The sequence below is a fragment of the Silene latifolia genome, chromosome 10 (genome assembly GCF_048544455.1).
Source record: "Silene latifolia isolate original U9 population chromosome 10, ASM4854445v1, whole genome shotgun sequence".
In the NCBI taxonomy this organism is placed as follows: Eukaryota; Viridiplantae; Streptophyta; class Magnoliopsida; order Caryophyllales; family Caryophyllaceae; genus Silene; species Silene latifolia.
The window spans coordinates 40,031,359-40,054,640 of record NC_133535.1 but is presented as its reverse complement, the minus strand read 5'-3'; the positions used below and the strand labels follow the sequence as shown (position 1 = coordinate 40,054,640).

The following is a 23,282-nucleotide window of genomic DNA, read 5'->3' as shown; positions in this document are numbered from 1 at the left end:
CCGGTGGATAAGCATTTTGTGCATTTTGTCTTAAAGCTAGAAAGGCATTTACCTCTTCAATGGGGGCTTGGCAATGAGCGGCATAATGACCCGCACCTCCGCAACCTTCACACACAACGATTTGGCTTGTTGAAGACATGGCATTGACTTGTTGAACGGAATCTCTAGCATCCCTTTCCGCCAATTGTTGTTGGAGCAAAGCAATTTGAGCTAGCAAAACGGAGTTGTTAGAGGATTCTTCTTTACCTTTAGATGGCACAACTCGGGAATTGACATATTGGGCATCATGGACCGCCATAGATTCGATCGTGGCATGAGCAAGGTCGGTGTCAATTTGATCAAACCGCCCATTGTTGGCGGAATCAAGAATACTTCGGGAGTCGGCACAACATCCATTGTAGAAGGTTATTGCTAGAAACCAATCATCTAGCCCATGATGTGGGCATTGCCTTTGAAGCTCTTTGTACCTCTCCCAAGCCTCATATAAGCTCTCAAGAGCTTGTTGACGGAATCCGGTGATTTGGCTCCTCAAAGTTTGAGTTTTCTCCGGTGGAAAAAACTTTTGATAAAAAGCAAGAGCCAAAGTCTCCCAATTGGTGATTCCCATGGCGGTGCGGTCAAGGATATTGATCCAAAGCTTGGCCTTGTCCTTCAAAGAGAAAGGGAAAAGTATTTCCCTTATTTGGGCTTGGGTGACGCCCGTTTGACGGATCATGGAGCAATAGTCACAAAAGTTTTGCACATGCAAATTGGGATCCTCCAAAGGACTTCCCCCAAATTGGTTCCTCTCCACAAGGCTAATGAAAGCCGTTTTGATCTCGAAGTCCGGCGCGCTGATTTGAGTGGTTGTGATTCCGGCCGGAAGCATGGCCGCGGTGGGCTTTGAGTGATCGGAAAGTTTCACCATCTTTTTGGTAGTAGATGGTGATGATGGTGGAGATGATGAACTTGAAACCTCCTCCTCTTCAAGGGCTTCTAGATCGTCTAAGTAAGACTTTCTAGCACTTTTGGCTTGTACGGGAGAAGAGGCTTCTTTCACTTCCTTCCAAAACCGTCGTCTTCTCCTAAAGGTTCTCTCGAGATCGGAATCCGGTGAAAGCAATTCTCCCTTGCGTGAGGACCTGGGCATAAGACAACAATTTCTAGAGAAGTGATAAGTAACGGTCTCAAGGAACAAGTGTTCCCCAAGACAAAGGAAAACAAGATAAAAATCGACAATTCAAAAAGCAATAAAACCGTTTCCCCGGCAACGGCGCCAAAATTTGATAGGTTTATCGCGTACCTATGCAAAGATAATTTTCCTAGACACAAATTAATTTAGTAATAGGGGTCGAACACAAGGAAACGGGAATTACGTCGTGAATTGCTATGTGTAGATTTTTATCAAGGTCGATTACGATTTGGGTTTGGTTTGTTTGGTTGATGATTAATAAAAATGCAATGTAAATAATATGATAAAAGATAGTCTAAAGGGTTCGGGTCACTCATGCAAAGGTAAACATATGAACATGATAAACTTGATACTAATAATCTTGTCAATTGCTTAGGCTTAAAGATACCCACCTTACGGCATTAGTATCAACCATAGACCGGGTCCTAGAAAAACTCTCGTCCATGACTAGGTCGTTCTACCACACATGCTTAGTCTAATTCAATTCCGTGCCTCTCGACTTTAGAACGAATGAACAAATTTAATCTACAACTACGGCCGATAATCAAAGATTAAGCGTAACAAAGCAAACATGTGATGCAAACAATTGAACAATATTATTATAAACTTATTTAAACATGTTATATATTTGATTTTGCATGGCTCCCCTAGCCTTTAGACTAGGAAATTTAGCTACTCATACTAAAATGTAAAATGCAAACTAAATTATAAGAAATATTAAACATGGTTATATGAATTATATTAATTAGGTGATATAACATGCGAAAAGAACAAAGCTAATGTAAATATGAGATACTTGATTATAATAACTATATGGTAACTAAAGCAATAATGTAAATTGTAAACTTGGAATTAGAAATACCTTATAAAGGAGAACTTATATGGAAGAACAAATAACAAATAACCAAAAGCTTGAATATCAAATGCTTGAGAATATCTTGAAGTACAAAATGTTGAAAGATTAACTAAGGAATGCTTAACAACTTATAAATTAAAATGAAAACTAATGAGAGAAAACTTATAATGCTTGAGGCTTATTGTAGTAAACTTGGACGTAAAATGAGATATCCAAAACCTAGGAATACCTCTCCTATTTATAGGAGAGGAGGAGAAAACGTAAGAATTGAATGAGCATACAACCCCGATCGGGGTTGGGCGGCCCCGATCGGGGTCGTGTGTTCCTCAATTATTTGTCTTAAATCCTCTCTTAATTCCTTGGAGAATCCTAAGTGGGTGATTAATTATGCGATTAATCACCCGGTTAATGCTTGCATTTGGCATCCTAAGATCATTTGGAATCCCATGCTTTCCCCTTGACTTTTGACTTGCAATTTGGGCTTGACTTGGATGTTTGATCTCATTTGTATTTTGCTAATTGATCCAACAAATTCTCATGCAAAAATCCATGCAACTTGAGGCACAAAGTCCATGCAACATCCAATCCTTAGTCCATTTGGTCTTCTTTCCTCTTAGCTTGCAATTTCTAGTACTTTGTAGTTATTTTAGCTCCAAAAAGCTTATTCCCTACAAAATATGTCAAAGTATCCAAAACAACTAGAAATGCAAATATTAGCTATAAAACACTTAAAATAAGTGCTAAAGACATGTAAAATCAAGCTAATATAGGGGGTTAAAATGTATAAAATATGCACTTATCAGGAGTTCAAATCAAGAATTGCCGACACATCGTATCCCATTTCTTATTGCAACACATGAGACACGTCTATGCCCTAACCTAGCATGGATCGCCAAAACTATGCAAAAATTGCATAAACCAAACTCAAATTGGAAAAATTTGAAAATACTCCTTTTATTTCAACAAATGAGCATTGTCTACACCCTAACAAAAACTCGGTTTCCCGAATTATGCAAAAATTGTGTAAACCCGACTCACTTTGGAAAAACATCAATTTGCCCCTTTATTTAGCAACGGCTTTTTCTACCCCTTTTTTAATGATGAGGAGGGGTGTTGCTTGCCTTTTTATTTTCTTAACAATATATGTACACAACACAAGTAACTCATTTTTTCGATTTTTCAGAACTTTTTCACTTTTCTCTTTCATTTTTCATTACACTTTTTCAACCACTTATTTATATACAACACCAAACGTAGACTAAATTTTGACCCAATGGACTTGTACTTCGTTCATCACCAAATTCCGACTCCACCACCTAGACACTTCTACAAATCACGGCCCTTTCTTGATTAAGGAGGGGTGTTTTTTAAATGTAGCTCTTTTAGTGGGTATGCCAAAAAGGAATAGGCTAAGGCTCAGAGGGGTGAATCAAAAAGGAAATCAATGCAAGGGACAAAACTAAGCTACTTTGGCTATGTGAGGTTCATATAAACGGATTTTGTTTCATAACATGTGCACAAAAATGAAATGCAATTCACGGTCTAAGGACGAAATGACACACTTATGCGTCTGGATGTGACACGCCTCGCGAGGAGGCCTACTCTCAAACCTAGATGAGGGTGGGGTATGAATGTACCCAACCTGGGAGGCTCTACCCTTACCTTTGAGTGGCTAAGTCGAGGCCCAGGTCTAGTGTACGGTCCTAGGTCTCACAAGATCGGTCGAAACTCATTGGTCAAGCCCACCTCCCTCGGCTAACAAAGAGGTCACGGGTGCAAGTCACGGGGAGGGGAAAGGCACAATTGAAGAAATAGCTCATCATGGGGGGTACTTGGTTCCCTTCCTCGACCATGCTTATGCAAAACATTTACAAACTAAGTGCAACTATGTCTAACAACAACACATATGCACATGTGACAAAATGCATGCGGGAATCCAAAGAACATGAAAATAAACGTGCAACCAATGTCTAATCCTAGCAGCACACATCAACACCAACCAATGTCTAATCCTAGCAGCACACATATTTTTGGATATTTGAAAATAAATAACTTGTTTTTGTGTTTTTTTTTTGGGCCTCCTCCCCACACTTATTATTTACAACATCCAATGACGGATGAAGTGTGGTTAAGAGGCAAATTTTATTCAAAATAAAGAGAACATATTTTTGGGTTTTTGTTGATTTTCGAAAATGAAAGACATGTTTTTGAATTTTTGATTATAAGGAATCTCCTCCCCACACTTATTTATGTTCATAGTGTATATATGGAGGAGATTCGGAAATGAAAATGCATGTTTTTGTGGAAATTTAAATTTTTCGATTTTTTTTGTATTTTTAAATGATGATGCAATGCATGAACTAGGCTACATGCGGTATTTTACAATGTGAGCTATACTATATGAATGCAATATCTAAATGTGACAATATATTACAAAATTTAAATCTAATGCAATCTTAAATGAATGCAACTACATGCTTCTATTCTACATATTATACAACTAACTAAATGCATACGAAATTGAAATATGAATGAGAAGTTTGGATTGTAGGGAAACATACTTGACATTTGGATTGGAAAGGGAGCAAAAGTAGGCCAAGTGTGAGGCCGCCTAGGACTCGTTGTCCTCATCATCATCATCATCTTCTTCCCCGGTTCGGAAATCGGACTCCCTAAGGAAGTCGTCGGTGTTCATGGGACCGGAGGAATCGCCGAAAACCATGTTGGTCTCGATAAAGTCTCTCGTACCCGCCCCCGATCCACTCCTAACCTCGAGGTTGGAGAAAATGGTGGGTGTAACTCCAAACCATTGAGCATCATGCCCCTCCCCCTGAGAAGTGGGAGGGGGAAAGACCGGAGCGGCGAAGTAATCCGGCCGAAGGTTGATGTCGGCGTAGACAAATGTCCCCTTGCTATGATACCCACCATCCGGCTCAAGGTAGTAAGAAGGGTGGAGGCGGGAAGGATGCTCGTAGTTCCTCCTCATGTAACCATCGTAAACCTGAAATTGACCCACGAAGTTGTCATAGTAGATCCGGTCCAACCTTTGTTCAATGCCCCGCCTCTTTGTAGCGGCGGTTTGCAAACCTAACCGCATGTCGTTCATAAAGGTGATCAAATCGGCATGAAGCGGTGGCGCGGGAGGAGGAACATGGCTAGATGAGCCCTCACCGAAGTTGCCCCCCCATGGTTGAGGTTGGAAGGGTTGTGGTTGGAAAGAGGAGGAGGGTATGGAGTAGTTGAGGGTAGAAGGGGTCTCTCTCCGGTTGTCCCTACCGTAGGTAATTGGTTGAACCGGGGGAGGTTGGGTTTCGTCGGCTTCCTCCTCAATCTCAAGGAGGTACGTGGCTTCACCGGGCTTGATCTTAAATTTAGAGGCATTGCGAATTGGGACCGAGTTTTTCTTTTGCACTTGCCAATAATCGACCCCATCAAAAGGATTGGTTTTAATCCACTCAAGCTTTTTCGTTATCCAATCCTTCGTGATGTAGCTTTCCCCTCGGATCCATCTTAAGTTGGTCAAGTCCACCGGGCGATCTAGACTCTTAGCAATTCGGATTATGAGGCCACCCACATGGAGAGGGACTTTTTGCCCCGGAGACTTAGCAAGCTTGCTCAAGTGGAGGGCCAAATGATGGCCCATATTAATCTTATAGGGGGTCGGAGCGGTGATCAAATAAGAGCCTAAAAACTCAAATTCCACGATTCGAAATACCCATGGCTCGTGAGTTGCAAAAATGGAGCCCCCCACAAATCGATGCCATATTCGCATGGGGGCATTGTGACAAGCAATTTCCAGTCTTTTGACGCCATTTCGATCATCTAACCCCGAAATGGCTTTCCACACCCTAATAAAGTGAGCATCCTTGGGTGGCTTATAGTTTAGGGGATTTGTGAGACCGAAAATTCGGCACAATCTAGCAAGGGACATGGAATGGTCCCGGTTCATTAATCGGAAGTGACTTTGGGCTACCATTTGAGTTTGTCAGTGTTTGTCTAGGCGAAAACTACTAAGTAATTCCCAAGTAAGACGGGAATAAATTTCCTCATGCATATCATACAAACCCTTCATTCCAACACCTTTAAACAATTCGAAAGTCTCCGTGTCTAAACCCAAATTCCTCATGGCCGGTCGACAAATGAACCTAGTCGGGGTTAGGGGGCAATTTTTGAACAAGATGAATTTACCTTTTTGTGCTTGGGATGCAAACACCACATCCGGAAAATCGGGATCCGGGTTGGTGTCGGACGCCGCAGCCTTGACTAGCCTTTGTTGTGCAAGTGAAAATTCCGCCCTTGTCCTCTTGTTTGCCATGATTGTTGGTAGTTTGAAGGATGAAAAAGGAAGGATGAGTGAAGGGTTAATGGAGGATGGATGTTTGATGGATGAAGGTTAGGGGTGATTTAATGGAGTTTTGATGTGATTTGGTGGTAATGGAGAGGAGAAAGGAAGAAGAAGAGAGAAGAAAGATTAGAAAAGAATAAGAAAAGAAGGGGGCGTCGCGGGTTATTTGTTGCTGGAAATGTGTGTCCCTGCCGGTGGGCGAACCGGCAGCCGGTCTGCCGGCCGAGAAAACACCCCTTTTTTTCAAAATTTCAAAATTTCTTCAGGAAAAAATGAGCTCGCTGCCGGTGGAGGGCACCGGCTGCCGGTCCACCAGTACAGAACACTCCCCAATCTCAAATTGTGCCTGCAGCGTATCCCCTGCCGGTAGGCCGACTGCCGGCCTGCAGGCAGGGACTTCCTCTCTAAGGGTTTTCTTCCTTTTCCTCCTATGTGGCGATTCCTCTACTGGTGGGTCGGCTGTCGGCCTGCCGGCAGAGGATACTCTTCCTTCAACTTTTTCTTCGTTTTCATTAAGTGTGGATCTCCCTACCAGTGGGCCGGCTGCCGGGCTGCCGGCAGGGACTTCTCCTCAGCTTATTTCCTTACTTTTTGCTTCAAAAGATCTATAGCTCGCTACCGGTGGAGGGCACCGGCTGCCGGTCCACCAGTAGAGAGTCACAATGATTCATTTTCAGCGTGTTTTCCTCTTTTGACTCATCAAATCAATTCCTGACTCCTTCACTTACCCATTTTTGCGAGTATTCAGCTTTCAAACCGACGCCTCATGTCGGGATTATGGGTAAGGCTAAGGGACTCGCCTTGCAATCCAAATTTTGTCAAGAATGATAAATCCAAACTATCTCAAGTCCTAACTATATGCATGCTCTCCTATGTACAAGTGGTGGTTCTTAAGGAACTCCACCAAACCAAATCACTTTTTCAAATGTTTCAATTTGTCTCCCCCTCGGGGAGGGGTTCCCCGAGGTAAAGTACTTCAATCAGACACTTGTTGTCACCATCATAGTAGCGCTTGACTCGTTGACCATTGACCCTAAAGGTTCCCTCTTCTTCACTCCATAGCTCAAAGGCTCCATAAGGAAATATTTGCATCACCTTCAAGGGTCCCGACCACCTCGATTTAAGCTTGCCCGGGAACACCTTAACCTTGGAGTTGAAAAGGAGAACAAGGTCTCCTACACTTACATCTTTCTTCATGATCTTACCATCATGCCATTTCTTCGTTTGGTCCTTATAGATTTTGGAACTCTCATAAGCTTCCATCCTTAATTCTTCAAGCTCATTCATTTGAAAATCGCACTTCTTTGGCGGCATCAAAGTCAAAGTTCATCTCCTTGAGAGCCCACCAAGCCTTGTGTGCTAGCTCAACGGGCAAATGGCAAGCTTTCCCATACACAAGCTTATAGGGGGTGGTACCAAGGGGTGTCTTGTAGGCGGTTCTCAATGCCCATAGCACATCCGAAAACTTTTGTGACCAATCCTTCCGGCTCTTGTTTGTGACTTTCTCCAAAATGACCTTGATTTGGCGGTTAGAAACCTCCACTTGCCCACTAGTTTGAGGGTGGTAGGCAAGGGTGGTTTTATGCCGCACTCCATGTGCTTCAAGTAGAGCTTTGAAAGTACTCTTGCGAAAGTATGATCCGCCATCACTTATGACTACTCTTGGGGTTCCGAACATTGGGAAAATCGTGCCCTTGAAAAGCTTTATCACAACCTTGCTATCATTAGTGGGAGAGGCTACCGCTTCAATCCATTTGGACACGTAGTCCACCGCCACAAAGATGTATTCATTTCCACAAGAGTTGGGGAACGGTCCCATGAAGTCTATGCCCCAATAATCAAACAGCTCAATCTCCAATATGTTGGTTAAGGGCATGTCATTCCTTTTTCCAATGTTCCCAACCCTTTGGCATGCATCACACAATTTCACCAAATAATGAATGTCTCTAAACATGGAGGGCCAATAGAATCTCCCTTGGAGGATCTTGGAAATAGTTCTAGAGGTTGCCAAATGTCCCCCATAAGCGGAATTGTGAACTCGGTCAACAATCTCCAAACCCTCCTCTCTAGAAACACATTTTCGAAACATTCCATCCCCACACTTACGAAACAAGTGTGGATCATTCCAAAAGTACCTTTTTGCATCATGTCTCTGTTGGAATATATGTCCTCCGACAATAATGCGATCACAATTGCCGATCATATTGATCACATATTTAAATCTCGTATCAAGAATACGAAAGGGATGATACATTACATATATAGTCAACTGGTCCACACATATCGGTAATGATTAGCTGGCTAGAGTTTGACATTACTGTCGTGCGACGGTGGTGATCAGTTGATCCCTTGAGGTCACACCTAAAGGATGATTCCCTTAATTGAAAAGTTTAATTAATTGTATGCCGATACAGATTAATTAATTCCTTAAAATTGAACAAATTATTATCATAACAGAGAAAATGACATCTTATTATAATGTGATTAAATGAGATTTTATTTAGTAATTTAAGAAGTTATATTACTAAAATTAATCGGTGTTTGCGAAACACGCGAGATGAGAATGATAAGTCAGTTATAATTACAAGATGTTGTGAATTATACTAACTAGTAATTAAATGACCATTTTATGAGAAAGTAATTTTAAATTACTAGTCAATTTGTTAAATATGATTTATTTAATTTGTAAATGATATTTAATTTGTTAAATATGCATTTTAAATTAAAACATGACATAAGACATGTCACATGTCACATGACATACAATTGTAAAATTGACAAAAATAAAATGGACTCCATATTACTACATCAAAACCGAAATTGGTGGGCAAGCTTTAGAAATTTTGTCTTGTTCATTTGTCTTATTCATTTGTCTATGACACTTGATAGTGACTTGACCATGACAAAGCCTTACACCAATTTGTCTTGTGAAGACAAAAAGAAAAAGAAAATTGGTCCATATACTCATAGACCAACCGGTTTTGGTAAAGATAGAAATAGGATTTTTCTTCAATTTTTATCATTCTCTTATGTTTTTCCATAAAACTAATTTCTCTCTCTTGTTCATCATAAAATCAAGTTTTATGAATCTAATTTGTATATATCAATAACTAATAATACTAGTAGTAGTAGTATATGAGTATTAGTAATCAATTTTAAGGTAAACCACATTACAAATATCTAGTACATATTAGTTTGTGGGATTGAGGGATAGTTTTGGGTGCTACTAATTGGAGGGCTTCTATTTTGAAGTCATGTATGTTCATCCATTATTGAAAAGCTCAAGAACTAACAAGAATGAGATCTTGTTGGTGCCCATATGATGACCGAATTTTAGATGGTGAGAATTCGATTTTCTTATCTCTTCTCATTTAGTTTGCATGCATAAGATCTAAATTAATTTTATGACTAAATTAATTTGTAACATATAAGAATATGTTGTATAATAAGATATAGATTTCCAACAAGCGGTATCATGAGCCTTGTTTGTTTGCATGCAAATCGGATATTGATTTTCCGAGTTATACGATTAACATATAAAACTCATAAATTTGTGTTTATTATGATATATCACGAAATTTATTTTGCATGTTAAAGTTTCTGATCCTAAAATGTATTTAGGATATTTTGGTTAATTTATGGATTTTTATTGTTCATCTTATAAAAAAAATGGCACTAAAAATGTGATTTTATGATAAAAATGTCATTTTCGGACTAAAATTAGCTAAACTTCGAATTTTCCAGTGGTTTTTGGATATGTTTTCACATATATTAGTTTTAGATGATCTGGAAATTGTCAAAATTTTTGGAGTTCTTATGCTCGAAATATGGATTTTTCATGAAAAAAATCGAATTTAAATGAAAAATAGGTTAATATGAGAAATATTTCGAATCTGGTCATATAAATTTAGTATGGTGTCACATGCAATTTTACAAGATGTGTGTAAAATAATAGGCTATAATGAAGTCTTCATGCATGATTTATGGATTTTTGATGAAAAATAGCATAAATAGTGACTTAATTAGTGAAAAATTGCTAAAACATACTTCATGACTAAGAAAAAACGTCACATGTTGCATTTTATTACCCATTTCAGATCTAAAATTGAAAAGTTGATAAATATAATTTTTCTCATGTTTTTATGATTATAATTGATAAATCCGATAAACCGCAACAATGTTTTTCCCGATAAATTTTCGAAATTTTTAACCTAAGTTTTTGGACATTATGAGTGTTATGGTATTTTTCCAGAATGTTCATGAGTTTAAATTTCAAATTTTGAATTTATTTGAAATTTTTATGATTTATTTGGAGTTTATAGCATTTTTTTGTAATTTTGAGTCCATTATTGAACAATTTTAAGAAATATATAAGTTAATTATTGTCATAAGTTAGTGGAGACTAATTTTGAGTCCTAAGTTGGTTAGGGTAATTAACTTGTGCATAAATATGATTTTATGTAATTTATTGTGATTTTAAAAGGTTGAATCACGCAAATTCGTAAAAACCGTTTAATATACGATATTGGCTCCTTAAAGGCGATTTAGCATAAAATTGGGCATGTTCATACATATTATAATGCTGCATTTTATTTATGATTGTCATAATTTTATTTTATGTAATTTTTGAATTATGTAATTTTACTTAGTATGGCCATAGTTTTTAATTGGTATTACCCGAAATGTATGGGAATATCGATTCGGTTGTAATTTATTGTGATCTCGTATCACCGTTTTGTAATTTAATAGATTTATTTTCATTTTAATTACAAATGTATAATAGGAAATTATGTAATTTGTTATGAAATTTATTTATTCCGGAGATCCATGAAGACGGTGTCACTCGAAAAGGCGATACATAAAGACGGTGTTACCTCGAGATGCGTGCCAAAACCGAAGTTCAAGGGACCAATGGAGTTGGTTTCCGAATATGTAATAGTTAATTAGATTTTCTATTTTAGGAAGGCCATACTAGGATTTATTTATTATGCTTTGCATTTTATTTATATGTTGCATGCATCGCTAAATCGCCATAACTAAAACATGCATCATCTTTTTATCGAGTTTATCGACCGTGTCAATTATAATTATCGTAGTTCACCGCTTTAGTTCACTTAAAACGTGATAGATAATAAATTGACATGACCTCTCGCTAAAATAAACAATTGAGACTTAGCCTTGCCAAAAAGTAGAAACCATGAAAACCTATTTCGCGAGGGAGTGCACTCGGCTACCCCGGGGTACAAACCTTGTTACGTAGGGGAAGTGGGTGATAAATGTCTAATCCACCGAATTCATGTTGATGAGGGTTTCATCGGCTACCCCGTGCCCAAGTTTATGTGAATTTGGATCATGGACACATTTATTCGAAATTTGGGTTGAACTCAACAAAAGTAATTGATAAGGGTTTCATCGGCTACCCCGTGCCCTTGTCGGATGTGTTTTGGGCTAAAGATAAATGTTAATGTAATTTTGTCGTGACCAATGCTTCCTTCAACCTATGAAAAGCCTCAAGACAAGGTTCATAAAATACAAAAGGGGCATCTTTTAGGAGTAATGAGGTTAATGGCTTTGCTATCTTTGAAAAATCTTTAATGAAACGCCTATAGAATCCGGCGTGGCCTAGAAAACTCCTCACTCCCTTCATATTGGAAGGAGGTGACAAGTTTTCTATGACGGCAACCTTAGCACTATCAACCTCAATACCCCTTATAGAGACAATGTGACCGAGTACAACCCCCTCCTCTACCATAAAATGGCATTTTTCCCAATTTAGGACAAGGTTGTGCTCCTCACATCTCTTCAACACATTAGTCAAATTGTTAAGACCATGATCAAAGGAATCTCCATGGACACTAAAGTCATCCATGAAACCTTCCATGCTTTTCTCAAGATAGTCCGAAAAGATGGCCATCATGCACCTTTGAAAGGTGCCGGGTGCATTACACAACCCGAATGGCATTCTACGGTATGCATAGACTCCTATGGGACACATGAAAGTTGTCTTTTCTTGGTCATCCGGGTGGATGGAGATTTGGAAAAACCCGGAGTAACCATCTAGAAAGCAATAATATGCATGACCCGCAAGTCTCTCGAGCATTTGGTCTATAAAGGGGATTGGGAAATGGTCTTTGAGGGTGGCGGCATTAAGTTTCCTATAGTCGTTACACATTCGCCATCCCGTCATCGGTCTAGTGGGTAGGGTGGTTCCATCTTCTTGCTCAACCATGGTCACCCCTCCCTTCTTTGGTACCACGTGAACCGGACTAACCCATTTGCTATCCGTTATTTGATAGATAATCCCGGCCTCAAGTAATTTTAAAACTTCACTTTTAACTACCTCGGCCATTTTAGGGTTTATCCTCCTAAGACCATCTACCTTGGGTTGACTCCCCTCTTCCAAGACAATTCTATGCATGCACAAACTCGGGCTTAAGCCCTTGATGTCATCTATGCTATACCCAAGTGAGCCTTTGTGAGTTCTCAAAGATTCCAAAATTTTCATTTCTTGTGACTCACTTAAGTTAGCATTTATGATCACGGGGTAAGCCTCCCCCTCACCAAGGAAAGCATACTTGAGTGAGGGAGGTAAAGGTTTGAGTTGTACCTTTGGAGGGAGAAAGCCCTCCACTTTCTTCAAAAGCTCTTCATCCACATTATGATTTTCCTTCATAACTTCATCATGCAAGGAGATTTGAAAAACCTCTTCCATTTCCGCTTATTCTCGGGCTACTTCATGAACTATCTCACCAATCACCTCAATAGTGCTTAACCTTTCAACTCTTGGTCCTTTCATCAAATGTGGGAGGTTAAATTCGACATTGTTGCCCTCAATTTGGAAGGTTAGCCGCCCATTCTTCACATCAATAAGCACTCCTCCGGTAGCCAAAAATGGCCTACCTAGGATGATGGGGGTATGGCTATCCTCCGGGATATCAAGGACAACAAAATCGGCGGGGATTAAAAGCTTTCCAACCTTGACGGGTACGTCTTCAAGCACCCCCAAAGGGCGCTTGACGGACCTATCCGCCAATTGAAGAGTCATGGTAGTAGGAGCAAGATTTTGAATGCCAATCTTCTTTGCAACTTTTAAAGGAATGACACTCACACTTGCTCCAAAGTCACAAAGAGCTCTCGATATGGGAACACCACCAACTACACATAGGATTGAAAAGCTTCCCAGGTCACCAAGTTTAGTGGGCATTTTGTTAAGGATATGAGCACTACATGCCTCTTCCATAGCCACTACCTCTTGGTCATGCAAGACCCTTTTCTTGGTCAAGATGTCTTTTAAAAATTTTGAGTAGGTTGGCATGTTCATAATCACTTCCGTAAAGGGTAGGGTGACTTCAAGTTTCTCAAGCATATCACAAAACTTGGCATACTTAATGTTTTCCCTACTCTTAATGGCTCTTGAGGGATAAGGAATATTAGAAACAAGTTGAGAATTGGAAGATACCTTTGGAGGAACCGAATTCTTTGTTACCTTTTTGGTGTGTTGCAAAGGCACTTCTTCAATAGCTTCTTCCTCATAAGGGAGGTCTTCCACATATCCATCAACATCTTTTTCCACTTGAATTCTCCCACTTGAAGACTCTTCACAAGCTTTCTTACCCTTCTTGGCTTCACTAACTCTAGCCGACGGTGTTATGAATGAGCTTTCCTTTTCACCACCCATTTCCATCCTATTCCTCTTGGGATCCTCTTCAACTTCTACCTCAAGATCTTTGTAGGGGTCCTCAACCTCTACACCGCTCCTCAAAACTACCACATGAGCATGGTGGCTACTTGAGGCGTCCTTGGAACTTTGTCCTTGGGCTAATAGACCACCGGGCGGCCTTTGAGGGTTAGCTATAGCATGAGAGGCCATCCTTGATTCCATTTCCCTCATATCTTTAAGGAAGGTAGCCCTTAAGTTTGCTTGTTCTTGTTGGGTTGCCTTTGCAAAATTAGCCATTTCATGGCTATGTTGTATTTGCATGTTCTTTATGATCTTTAAAAGCTCATTTTGGGAGGGATCACCTTGGGGTTCTTGATAAGGTTGGTTGGCTATGGGTAAAGGGAACCCATAGTCATACCGAGTGTTGGAACCTTGGTTGTTGTTTTGTCCCCCTTAAAAATTACCTCTAGGACCATTGTTGTTGAAGTATGATCCTTGGCCTTGATCTTGAAACCCTTGAACATACCCTTGCCCAAATCCTTGATTAGCTTGATTCACTTGATTCCCTTGATAGAACCCTTGGTTATTTTGATTGCCTCCAAAATCTTGGTAACCTTGAGGTTGGTTCTCATAGTTTTGTTTTTTATTGTTGTTTGGCCATTGGTTTTGATTTCCGGGGTTATTTCTCTAGTTGGAGTATCCTCCCCTTGGTTGAGAAAATCCGGGTGGATTATTTGGGGCTTGTGGTTGAAGGTGTTGTGGGTTTTGAATATTGGTACTCTTGTAGCTAAAATTGGGGTGGTTCTTCAAACCCGGATGGTAGAAGTTAGTGTTTGGATTGTAGACATTGGGATTATTGTAGGGTGGTCTTGGTGGTCTTATATTGTTGTTATAGCTTTGGAAAGCATTAACATCTTGGACATTCTCCTCATACCCACCATTATAGTTGTTAGCACACATGTCAAAAGTATGTCCATTCCCTCAACAAAGCTCACAAGGTAAAATTTGAGCTACTTCCTCCATGGGAGGTGGTGGCTTGGTGAACTTGGTTCCTTTGCAATTTCTCAAGTTGCTTGGTTAGAAGATCAGGCTTGGCATTTGTCTCGGCATTTGCATTAGAAGAGTTCTCCTTAGGGAATTTGCCGTTTCTCCTAAGCATGTTTCCGCTTGAGCCATAATTTGCTTCCGAGTCTACCATCTTCTTGATTAGTACCGTGCCTTCTTCATCACCTAAATGATCAAAACCTCCCCCCGCGGAGGCATTTACCATCTCTTTAGTTCTAGGCAACAATATTTGAAAGAAGGTTTGGGTGATGTACCACTCCGGGATTCCATGGTGGAGACAACTAGCAATAAGGTCTTGATATCGATCCCAAGCTTTACCCAAGGATTCCCCATCTTCTTGTTGGAAAGTATGAATTTCATTACGAAGCATGGCGGTCTTGGATGGCGGGTAGTACTTGGCCATGAACGCCTTAGCTAAAGCGTCCCATGTTGTGAATGTATCTGGAGGGTGAATATTCAACCACCGGTCCACCTTACCCGTCAAAGAGAATGGGAACAACATCATCCTTAGAGTATCCTCGGATACCCCGTTCTTCTTCATCATTGATACCTTCCTCTTGAACTTTCGGAGGTGAGCATGAGCATCTTCTTCAATATGCCCCCCGAACAAATCCTTCTCAACCAACTCAACTTGGGCGGGGTGCATCTCAAAGTTGTTGGGAGCCAAAGTGCCAAAATTAATAGGGTTACATGAATCATTATGGTTAGGCCGGTTTTGATCTCGTAGAGCCATTTGTGGTGGTGGATTTAGTATATGATGGGGTGGTGATTGAGGTGGGCTAAGAAGTGGAAAGTTGTGAAAGGGATTTTCTATAGGGATCTCAATTGTGTCGTTTGGTTGAACTGGGGTTGTGGTATCAATGTTTTGTAGGGTGTGTGGGTTTGGTTGATCTATGTTTGCTTGAGAAAAGTTCCGAACTCTATCAACGGTCCTTGTCTTCAAGGTCCTAAAAAGCCTTTTGGGGTCGGAATTGAAGATTAGAGCTTGATGGTTCCTTCTAGGCATGCACTCGACAAACCGTTAGTCTCCTAGTGTCTTTACACACTAGGGGAGGGCAAGAAATCACACACTCTACAATGAAACACACAACTACTAAAACAAACTAACAAGTGAGATAAGACTAAAGCAAAGACTCTTGATAAACTAAATATAACCTAACGCCATCCCCGGCAACGGCGCCATTTGATGAGTGAGATGTAGGTAGGGTCGAGTCTCTTATCACCAACAATAATTTTAACCCAATTTAGTATTATAAATCGGGGTCGAACCACGAGGATGGAGGGGTTTATACTTAGCTTAATTAGGAGTCTAGTCTAGTCAAAAATGAAATCAAAGGAGTTGATTTGAACTACTAGATGTAACTAAAACAAACAATTGAGAGGAAATGTATACGATTGATTAAAGCTAGGGCTTTCGGGTTCATCTAAATGGTTTAAGGGCAAACATGATGATTTAAGGAGTCTACGATGAGAGTTTATCCTAGGATGAAAAATCAATGTCTTGATTATCCTAAATATGACCACTAACTTTCATTAAGCATCACACTTCTCTTAAACATACAACAAGACCACCACAAAGTTTCATTCAATGGAGGAATTAAGCAACGATGAAAAAAGGCATAAGCTTTCACTCACACAATTCATCAAACACCTTGTGTGCATGGATAAGAAAGATAAACAATTCACCAAAGACTCAAATAATCATACAATCATGCCTATTAATTCCATTTAGACTTCCCCTAAACCCTAGAAGGATTACTACTCACTCATGTTCAAATGGTTCAAACAAACAAATGAAAAAGAACAAACAATCAAAAGAGATGACATGGTAAGGATTCAAACAATGATAAAAGACAAGTTAAAATGTAAACAATTGATTAAGCAAGTAAATAAGAGAAGAGATGTACCAATAATGAGTAAAGACGATTGATTTGATTGAATTAATGAAGAGCATCCTTCAATATCTCCCAATACAACCCAAAAACAAAATGTAAACAATTGACAATAACTACTACTAAGCTAATTTTACTAAATGATTAATATTAATTATGAAACAATTAGTGCTTTGATTAAGGAAAGATTGCATAAATTAAGGAAAATTTTCAGATCTAGGGTTGTGTTTACAATTGATTAGGGAAGGGGTATTTATAGTGTTTCATTGGATTAGAGGAAGAGATGAGATAAAGCCCATTTGCGTGTCTGTCGTCCTGTGCCGGCCAACCGGCTGCCGGCTACTTCTGCCGGTAGCGTCGTCTTCCAAATTTGGGGAAGATTAGACCTGGTGTTTTCTCTACCGGTGGACCGGCTGCCGGCAGAGAATCCCTAATCTTGACTTCTTCTTTAGTTCTTCAAGACTTGTTGCTCCATGCCGGTTGCCCGGCTACCGGCCACCTGTGCCGGTAGCGAGCTCTTCTCAATTTATTCCAAAAATCAACTCAAAAATGGCTAAGTGTTGGACGTGTGTTCCCTGCCGTTGGGCCGGCCTGCCGGCAGAGAACACCTATCAGCTTCTTTTCTTCCTCTTCTCCTTAAGGCAATGTTCCCTGCCGGTGGACCGGCCAGCCGGCTGAGAACTCTGCTTCAGCTCTTCACCTCCCTTTTCTTCATGCTTAAGCATTGAAACGCCTTCCTTGCCCTGATTTCTCTATAATCTCCTTGATTCCTGCAAGAGGGGCACACCTAATCCTAGATACGGGTATCGGGCATAAAATGCAAGGCAAAGCACACAAAACCGACTTGATATGAGTCGGAACGCATGAAAGAAAAAGGGAAATTCGGTGCAAATAAATCATATATCAAGGACGTTTTCAACAAAATGTTTTAAGTGTTAAAACTTTGCAAATTTCAAACCTTAAACATTTGAATCTTCAAAAGCTTGAAAACAATCTGAAATTTTTGAGTCACAAATCCACTTGAATAAACCTCCAGATTTGTGCAAACACCTTTTACATAAATGGTAAGTTGGACTTGTCAAACTTTTAAAGCTAGAAAAGTTTTTTGCCATTTTTGTAAAAGGTCACATGTTGAGTGTATTAGCTTAAGTTTTCTGATTTCTTCAATAACTTAAGCCCCAGACCTATAGTCTAACACTTACCATCACTCAAAGCTACTACTTTTATATTGGATTTAATTTCCCTAAGTTGTACTTACTTGAGATCAAATCCACTATAAATATAGTGTTTTAGTCTCATTTATTTCTTAAGACTTTCCAAAGCATTTATTGTGAAACATTGCAAATCATTGGTGCATTTAAAGCTTTGTTCTTCAAGTGTTTGCAAAACGGTTTTTTCAGATTTTAAAGTCTTCAATTGTTTTCGAAAAAGCTGTAAACCTCCAAGTATCAGTTCGCTGTACTGTGAAATAATGAGTTTGTTCCATGATTCTCGTGTTAGATCTTAATTGTGATCTCCATGTTCATTTAGTGAACTCTTGAGATTCAAGATTCTGTAACACCTTGAGATAGAACCCATAAACTCTTGAAGCGGAGTAGCTTAAAGTTTGAGTGCAACCGGAGTAGGTTGGCGAGTTATTTTCATTGTAAGGGGTTTAGTAAGTTTGAGTAAATTTCTAAACAAGTAATAAATAACGGTTGGACGTAGGCCTCGGAGTAGAGGCTGAACCAATTTTTTAAAATGTCTTTTGTTTGTTCATTTACTTTTATGTTCTTTCACTTTGTTATTTCTCGCTTGTACCTAGTCGAGTTTTGTGTCACAGTCACCTATACTGTGACATAAAACTGTTGTACCTTCTTGTGAACTTACATTCAATTAAGTTTCTCAAGTCTTGTACTTCAATATTATTTACTTAAGTTAATCAATTAACTAAGTTAAGGATAAAACTTTTAAAAGGTACACCTAATTCACCCCTCCCCCTCTTAGGTGTTTATCGTTCCTAAGTCTTCAGAAGGTAATAAAGTTGCTTTAGGATATTCAATAAGAGATCATAATGGTAACGTCGTCTTGTTAGGAGCAAAAAAATGTGGATCCAACAGTATTCTTGTTGCGGAAGCTCTCGCTTTAAAAGAAGACATTTTAGCAGCTAAATACTTAGGAATCTCAAAGTTAATCGTGGAGGGTGATAATTTATGTGTTATTAACTCAATCCGTAGTACTTGGCAAATTCCTTGGGAAATTTCTAGTATTATATATCAAGAATGTAAAATTAGATCTTCATTTTTCGATGAAGTGATAATTAAACATGCTATCCTGAACCAGACAAAGTTGCTGACTTGATGACTTCTATTGGACATTCATGTCCAACTCTTTCGAGATGGTTTGAAAGCCGGTGGCTTCAACTTACCTCACTCATTCGAAAGGATGAGATAGGTTGGTTTTACTCAAGAGAATCAATCTAGTTTTCTTCAATCAGAATTTCTTACTTTTAGAAAAAAAAAAAAAAAAAAGATGAGAAGGGAGAAGACACAAAAAACCTAATCAATCAATTAAAAAAAACGAAGACATGTAACTAACCAACAACCAAATCTACACCACAACGACCCACTGCACAAGAGACGCCTGTTTAGACCCCTCCTCACACTTGATTCTTACCCTTAGGGAGAGTTTATATGTGTATTACGTGATTGGGGAGGGTAGCGTATGTTAAATATGTCGAAAAACATGTTACGAGCGTTCTCCACCCTTTTTATGGATTCATGGCCTCTTAGTGATATAGGGTGGTCTCCGCAATTAGCTCCTCGAATGACCGCCCAGTCTCCCTCCTAAAGTCCTCGAATGATCTCGTTTGCTCGACAAAGGAGCCATAATTGGTTTTGAGGGACTTGTAGTTGGTGCTAAGGGTGTTGATTTGGGTTATGAGGGGTTACATGTCCCATTGACCATAACTATAACCTGGGGGTGGAGGATGTGGTCGGAAGGGTCGTTGCATGTATGGTTGTTGGGGTTGAATTGGTTGAAGGAAGGTGTCTTGGGGTTAAAAGGTGGTCATTGGTTTCGGGGAGGTGAGTCCTCTATTTCCTCAATATCAACATCACTATCTAAGGGCCGTTCGGTCATGGTCAAGGAGATTTTTAAAGTGGAGGGTCTCACCCTGTCACCCATACGACGCCACTCCCATGATCAGTCCTCATCGACAGATGCCTTGGTGTCTGAAAAGGGAAGGCATGACAAATGTTTTGAAAGCACGGTGGCTTGATATCTAGAAAGGGAAGGCACAACAATTGTTCTGAACGTAGTGTGAGGAAGGCATTGTGCCCTGGCTTTTGGAGCGGAAGGCACGACATATTTCTCATTGGCACGACTGCTTGTGTGTTTTTCTTGTTTCGTGATTTCCTTCCATTTGTGGGGTCATGGATTTTATAGTTGGTTTCAGGATTACCTCTCTATGTGAAGTGGGTCCCGGAGGCGCATAAAAAAGTGTAAAAAAAACAATATAAGCAACAAACACCCGATTAAAGACGGTCTCTGCATTTTAATCACAAAAAGATGATATATCGTGAATTAAACACACAAAAACGACTAAATAGAAGGGTAATAGTCTAAAAGAAAAAGATGAGCGGAAAATTCACGTGGTACCCTCTAACTTTGCCGTTTTGCATGTGGTACCCAACTTTTTAAGTTTGTGCACATGATATCCTTGAGATTTGATTTTCAAGCACAATATGCCCTTTTTATCGTTCTTAAAATTTTCAATTGAGCATAAATCACAGACCGGAAATCGGAATTGACTAATTTTTTTTCCAAATTAATTACCTCTTCGGGATTTATAAATTGATAAAACGAAAAATAATTTTTCGGAAATTTAAGATCGAAGATATGGTTGATGTGAAATTTTTTTAAAAAAAAAAACCTTTAAAATGTCAGTCGGCAATTTTTTTTCTTCTCAAATTGTAGTTTATGACGACATATTCATTTTAGGAAAAACAATTTGTTGATTCTGAATTTCGGTCTAGCAGTTATGCGCAATTGAGTTTTATTATAGTGACAAAAAGGGCATGTTATGCATGAAAATCAAACATAAAGATTATCATGTACACAAACTTAAAAAATTGAGTATTACGTATAAAATGGCAAAGTTCGAGGGTACACGTGAATTTTCCGAAAAGACAAATTAAATACGGGGTATATTCTTAAATGATGTTGTACGTTCAGTATAACTAATTTGCAAGGTAGTTACTTTGAGTGCTACAAAATTTATTGATATTCCATTTGTTGTTGTTGCTAAACTACTAGCCATTCATAGGCATGATGCCTTTCATATTTTACCAAAACAAACTCTACTTTAAAATATTGGAATACTTGTCTTATGGTTTTTATTGTGATACGAGACCTTTTTTTTTTTTTTCTTTTTTTTTTCTTTTTTCTTTTTTCTTTTTTTTTTTTTTAATACTTTTGACGTTTGAGTATTCAATGATTAGAAGAAAAGAAGTTCAGTTGCACTACGTTTAATCCTCTAAATTCGCAACTATGACTAGGGATGGCAATAGGTAGGGTCTGGGTAGGGTCCGCCTAGACCCGGATCCGGACCTGAGATTTTCCCTTTGGACCCATACCCGACCCAGACCCGCAAGGGTCTAAAATTTGAGGACCCATACCCGGACCCTATGGGTAAGGGTAGGGTATGGGTCTACCCGCGGGTCCGAGTTTCCGCCATTTTAGTAACATGATTAACAGCTATGGGGTCTATAATATTAAAAAAAATTTCATACTACTTTAATATTATGAGTTTATTAATCTCTATTGTACACTACCAAATCCAATATACATACCAAAGAGATTAAGAAAGACAAAGAAGACCTAAATTAATTTTACATCCAAATACATGTGAAAGAATCAAACTCGAAACCCAAAAATCAATACCGTCATTGATAGCCGTCTCCATCTGATCATCGTTGGCTGCCGTTAATGGTGGTTGTCGGTCGCCGCCTATTAGAGAGGTGGTTGTCAGTCGCGTATCAGTGCTGTGGAGGTGGTTTTCTTGTGTCAGTGGTGGTATTGTCAGAAGAGTTTGGTTGAGTTTTATCACTTTATGGGATGAGGGAAGAGAAAGAGACTTTAGTTGGGTTTCTACGGTCTGCCAATATGAATTCAGAAAAGTTGTGATTTTGAAATTTTTTTTTTTATAATAAAGGGTCTAAGGGTCGGGTATGGGTCTCATAACTTAGACCCAGACCCGGACCCGAAATATTTTCTTAAGACCCATACCCGATCCATACCCATTGGGTATGAAAAAATGAGACTCATACCCGACTCATTAGGGTCCGACCCTCAGGGTCTGGGTCGGGTCCCCGACCCACTGCCATCCCTAACTATGACGTTTAATAACCCAATTTTTAAAACCTATCTATAATTAGATTCTAAAATACTCACTCAAATTATTTGCTTACATTTAATTACAATTTAACTAACAAATAATACTAATTTTGATATAACAATCGCCCCAACGACAAATTATATCTAATTTTGTCATATCATGTAAACGGGTTTGTACCACATCAAAATGGAATAGTGAGAGTTGCTTCATAAATTTAAGGTTGTTTCACTCAAAAGTCCAAACTAATTGACAATAGAGAAGAATAGCCCCAACAAAGAGTTATAACCCTCTTACTTTTTATCCATGTAGGACACTCTATCACATATGTCAAAACTCAAATTTAACTAGGCCCCAATAACGACTAGTAACAATGTTTTGCGAATAATAAACTTTGTTTTGAATAGTAGTACGTACACATGTATTTTGAGAATAATAATCTTTTTTTTTTGGAAATATAATATGTTCTTTTTTACTATATTTATACAATTTATTTATATGAAATAAATTATTAATTAAAATAAAACATGGCTAAAGTATAATCTTAGGTTAACAAAGTGTAAATATTTTCAAGCTGGGGGTTATCAAGGTGAAAAATAATTCAAATCTCATACTTTTAAAATAAAGTTATTCAAAACTCATAACAAGAAACTGAAATTAGTCCAAACTACAAAACAACAACGTGCGTGGAGGGTTAAGTATATTATGGTGCTGTTTGGCCAAGCTTAAAAAGTGCTTTTGTAATTGAAAAAGTAGTAGCTTGGCCAAACATGGTAAATTAGAGAGTTTTAAAAGTGCTTTTGAGAAGTCAAAAACTTATTATTCACCCCCAAATGGAGAAGTAGATATTTCCTACTTCTACTTCTACTTTTTACATAAAGAACCAAATAAAGCAAACAAAAGGTGTATTAAAGTAATT

The 23,282-nt window shown here is 38.9% G+C and overlaps 1 protein-coding gene and 2 non-coding genes across 3 annotated transcripts; 2 read left to right on the top strand and 1 right to left on the bottom strand.

Annotated features, from left to right (window-relative positions):
* Positions 1-428: 428 nt before the first annotated feature.
* LOC141610298 (small nucleolar RNA R71) lies at positions 429-535 on the top strand. The gene has a single exon (XR_012528200.1). It is a non-coding gene; the product is annotated as a small nucleolar RNA R71 (small nucleolar RNA).
* Positions 536-7,302: 6,767 nt separating this feature from the next.
* LOC141607483 (uncharacterized) lies at positions 7,303-7,686 on the bottom strand. Its single transcript, XM_074426834.1, has one exon. The coding sequence runs from the start codon at positions 7,684-7,686 to the stop codon at positions 7,303-7,305; it is 384 nt and encodes a 127-aa protein (XP_074282935.1).
* Positions 7,687-15,360: 7,674 nt separating this feature from the next.
* LOC141609782 (small nucleolar RNA R71) lies at positions 15,361-15,467 on the top strand. The gene has a single exon (XR_012527693.1). It is a non-coding gene; the product is annotated as a small nucleolar RNA R71 (small nucleolar RNA).
* Positions 15,468-23,282: the final 7,815 nt, after the last annotated feature.

What these genes read in the sequence shown, in the direction of transcription:
- LOC141607483 (XM_074426834.1), bottom strand. Translation starts at nt 7,686, where the DNA reads ATGCCGCCAAAGAAGTGCGATTTTCAAATGAATGAGCTTGAAGAATTA.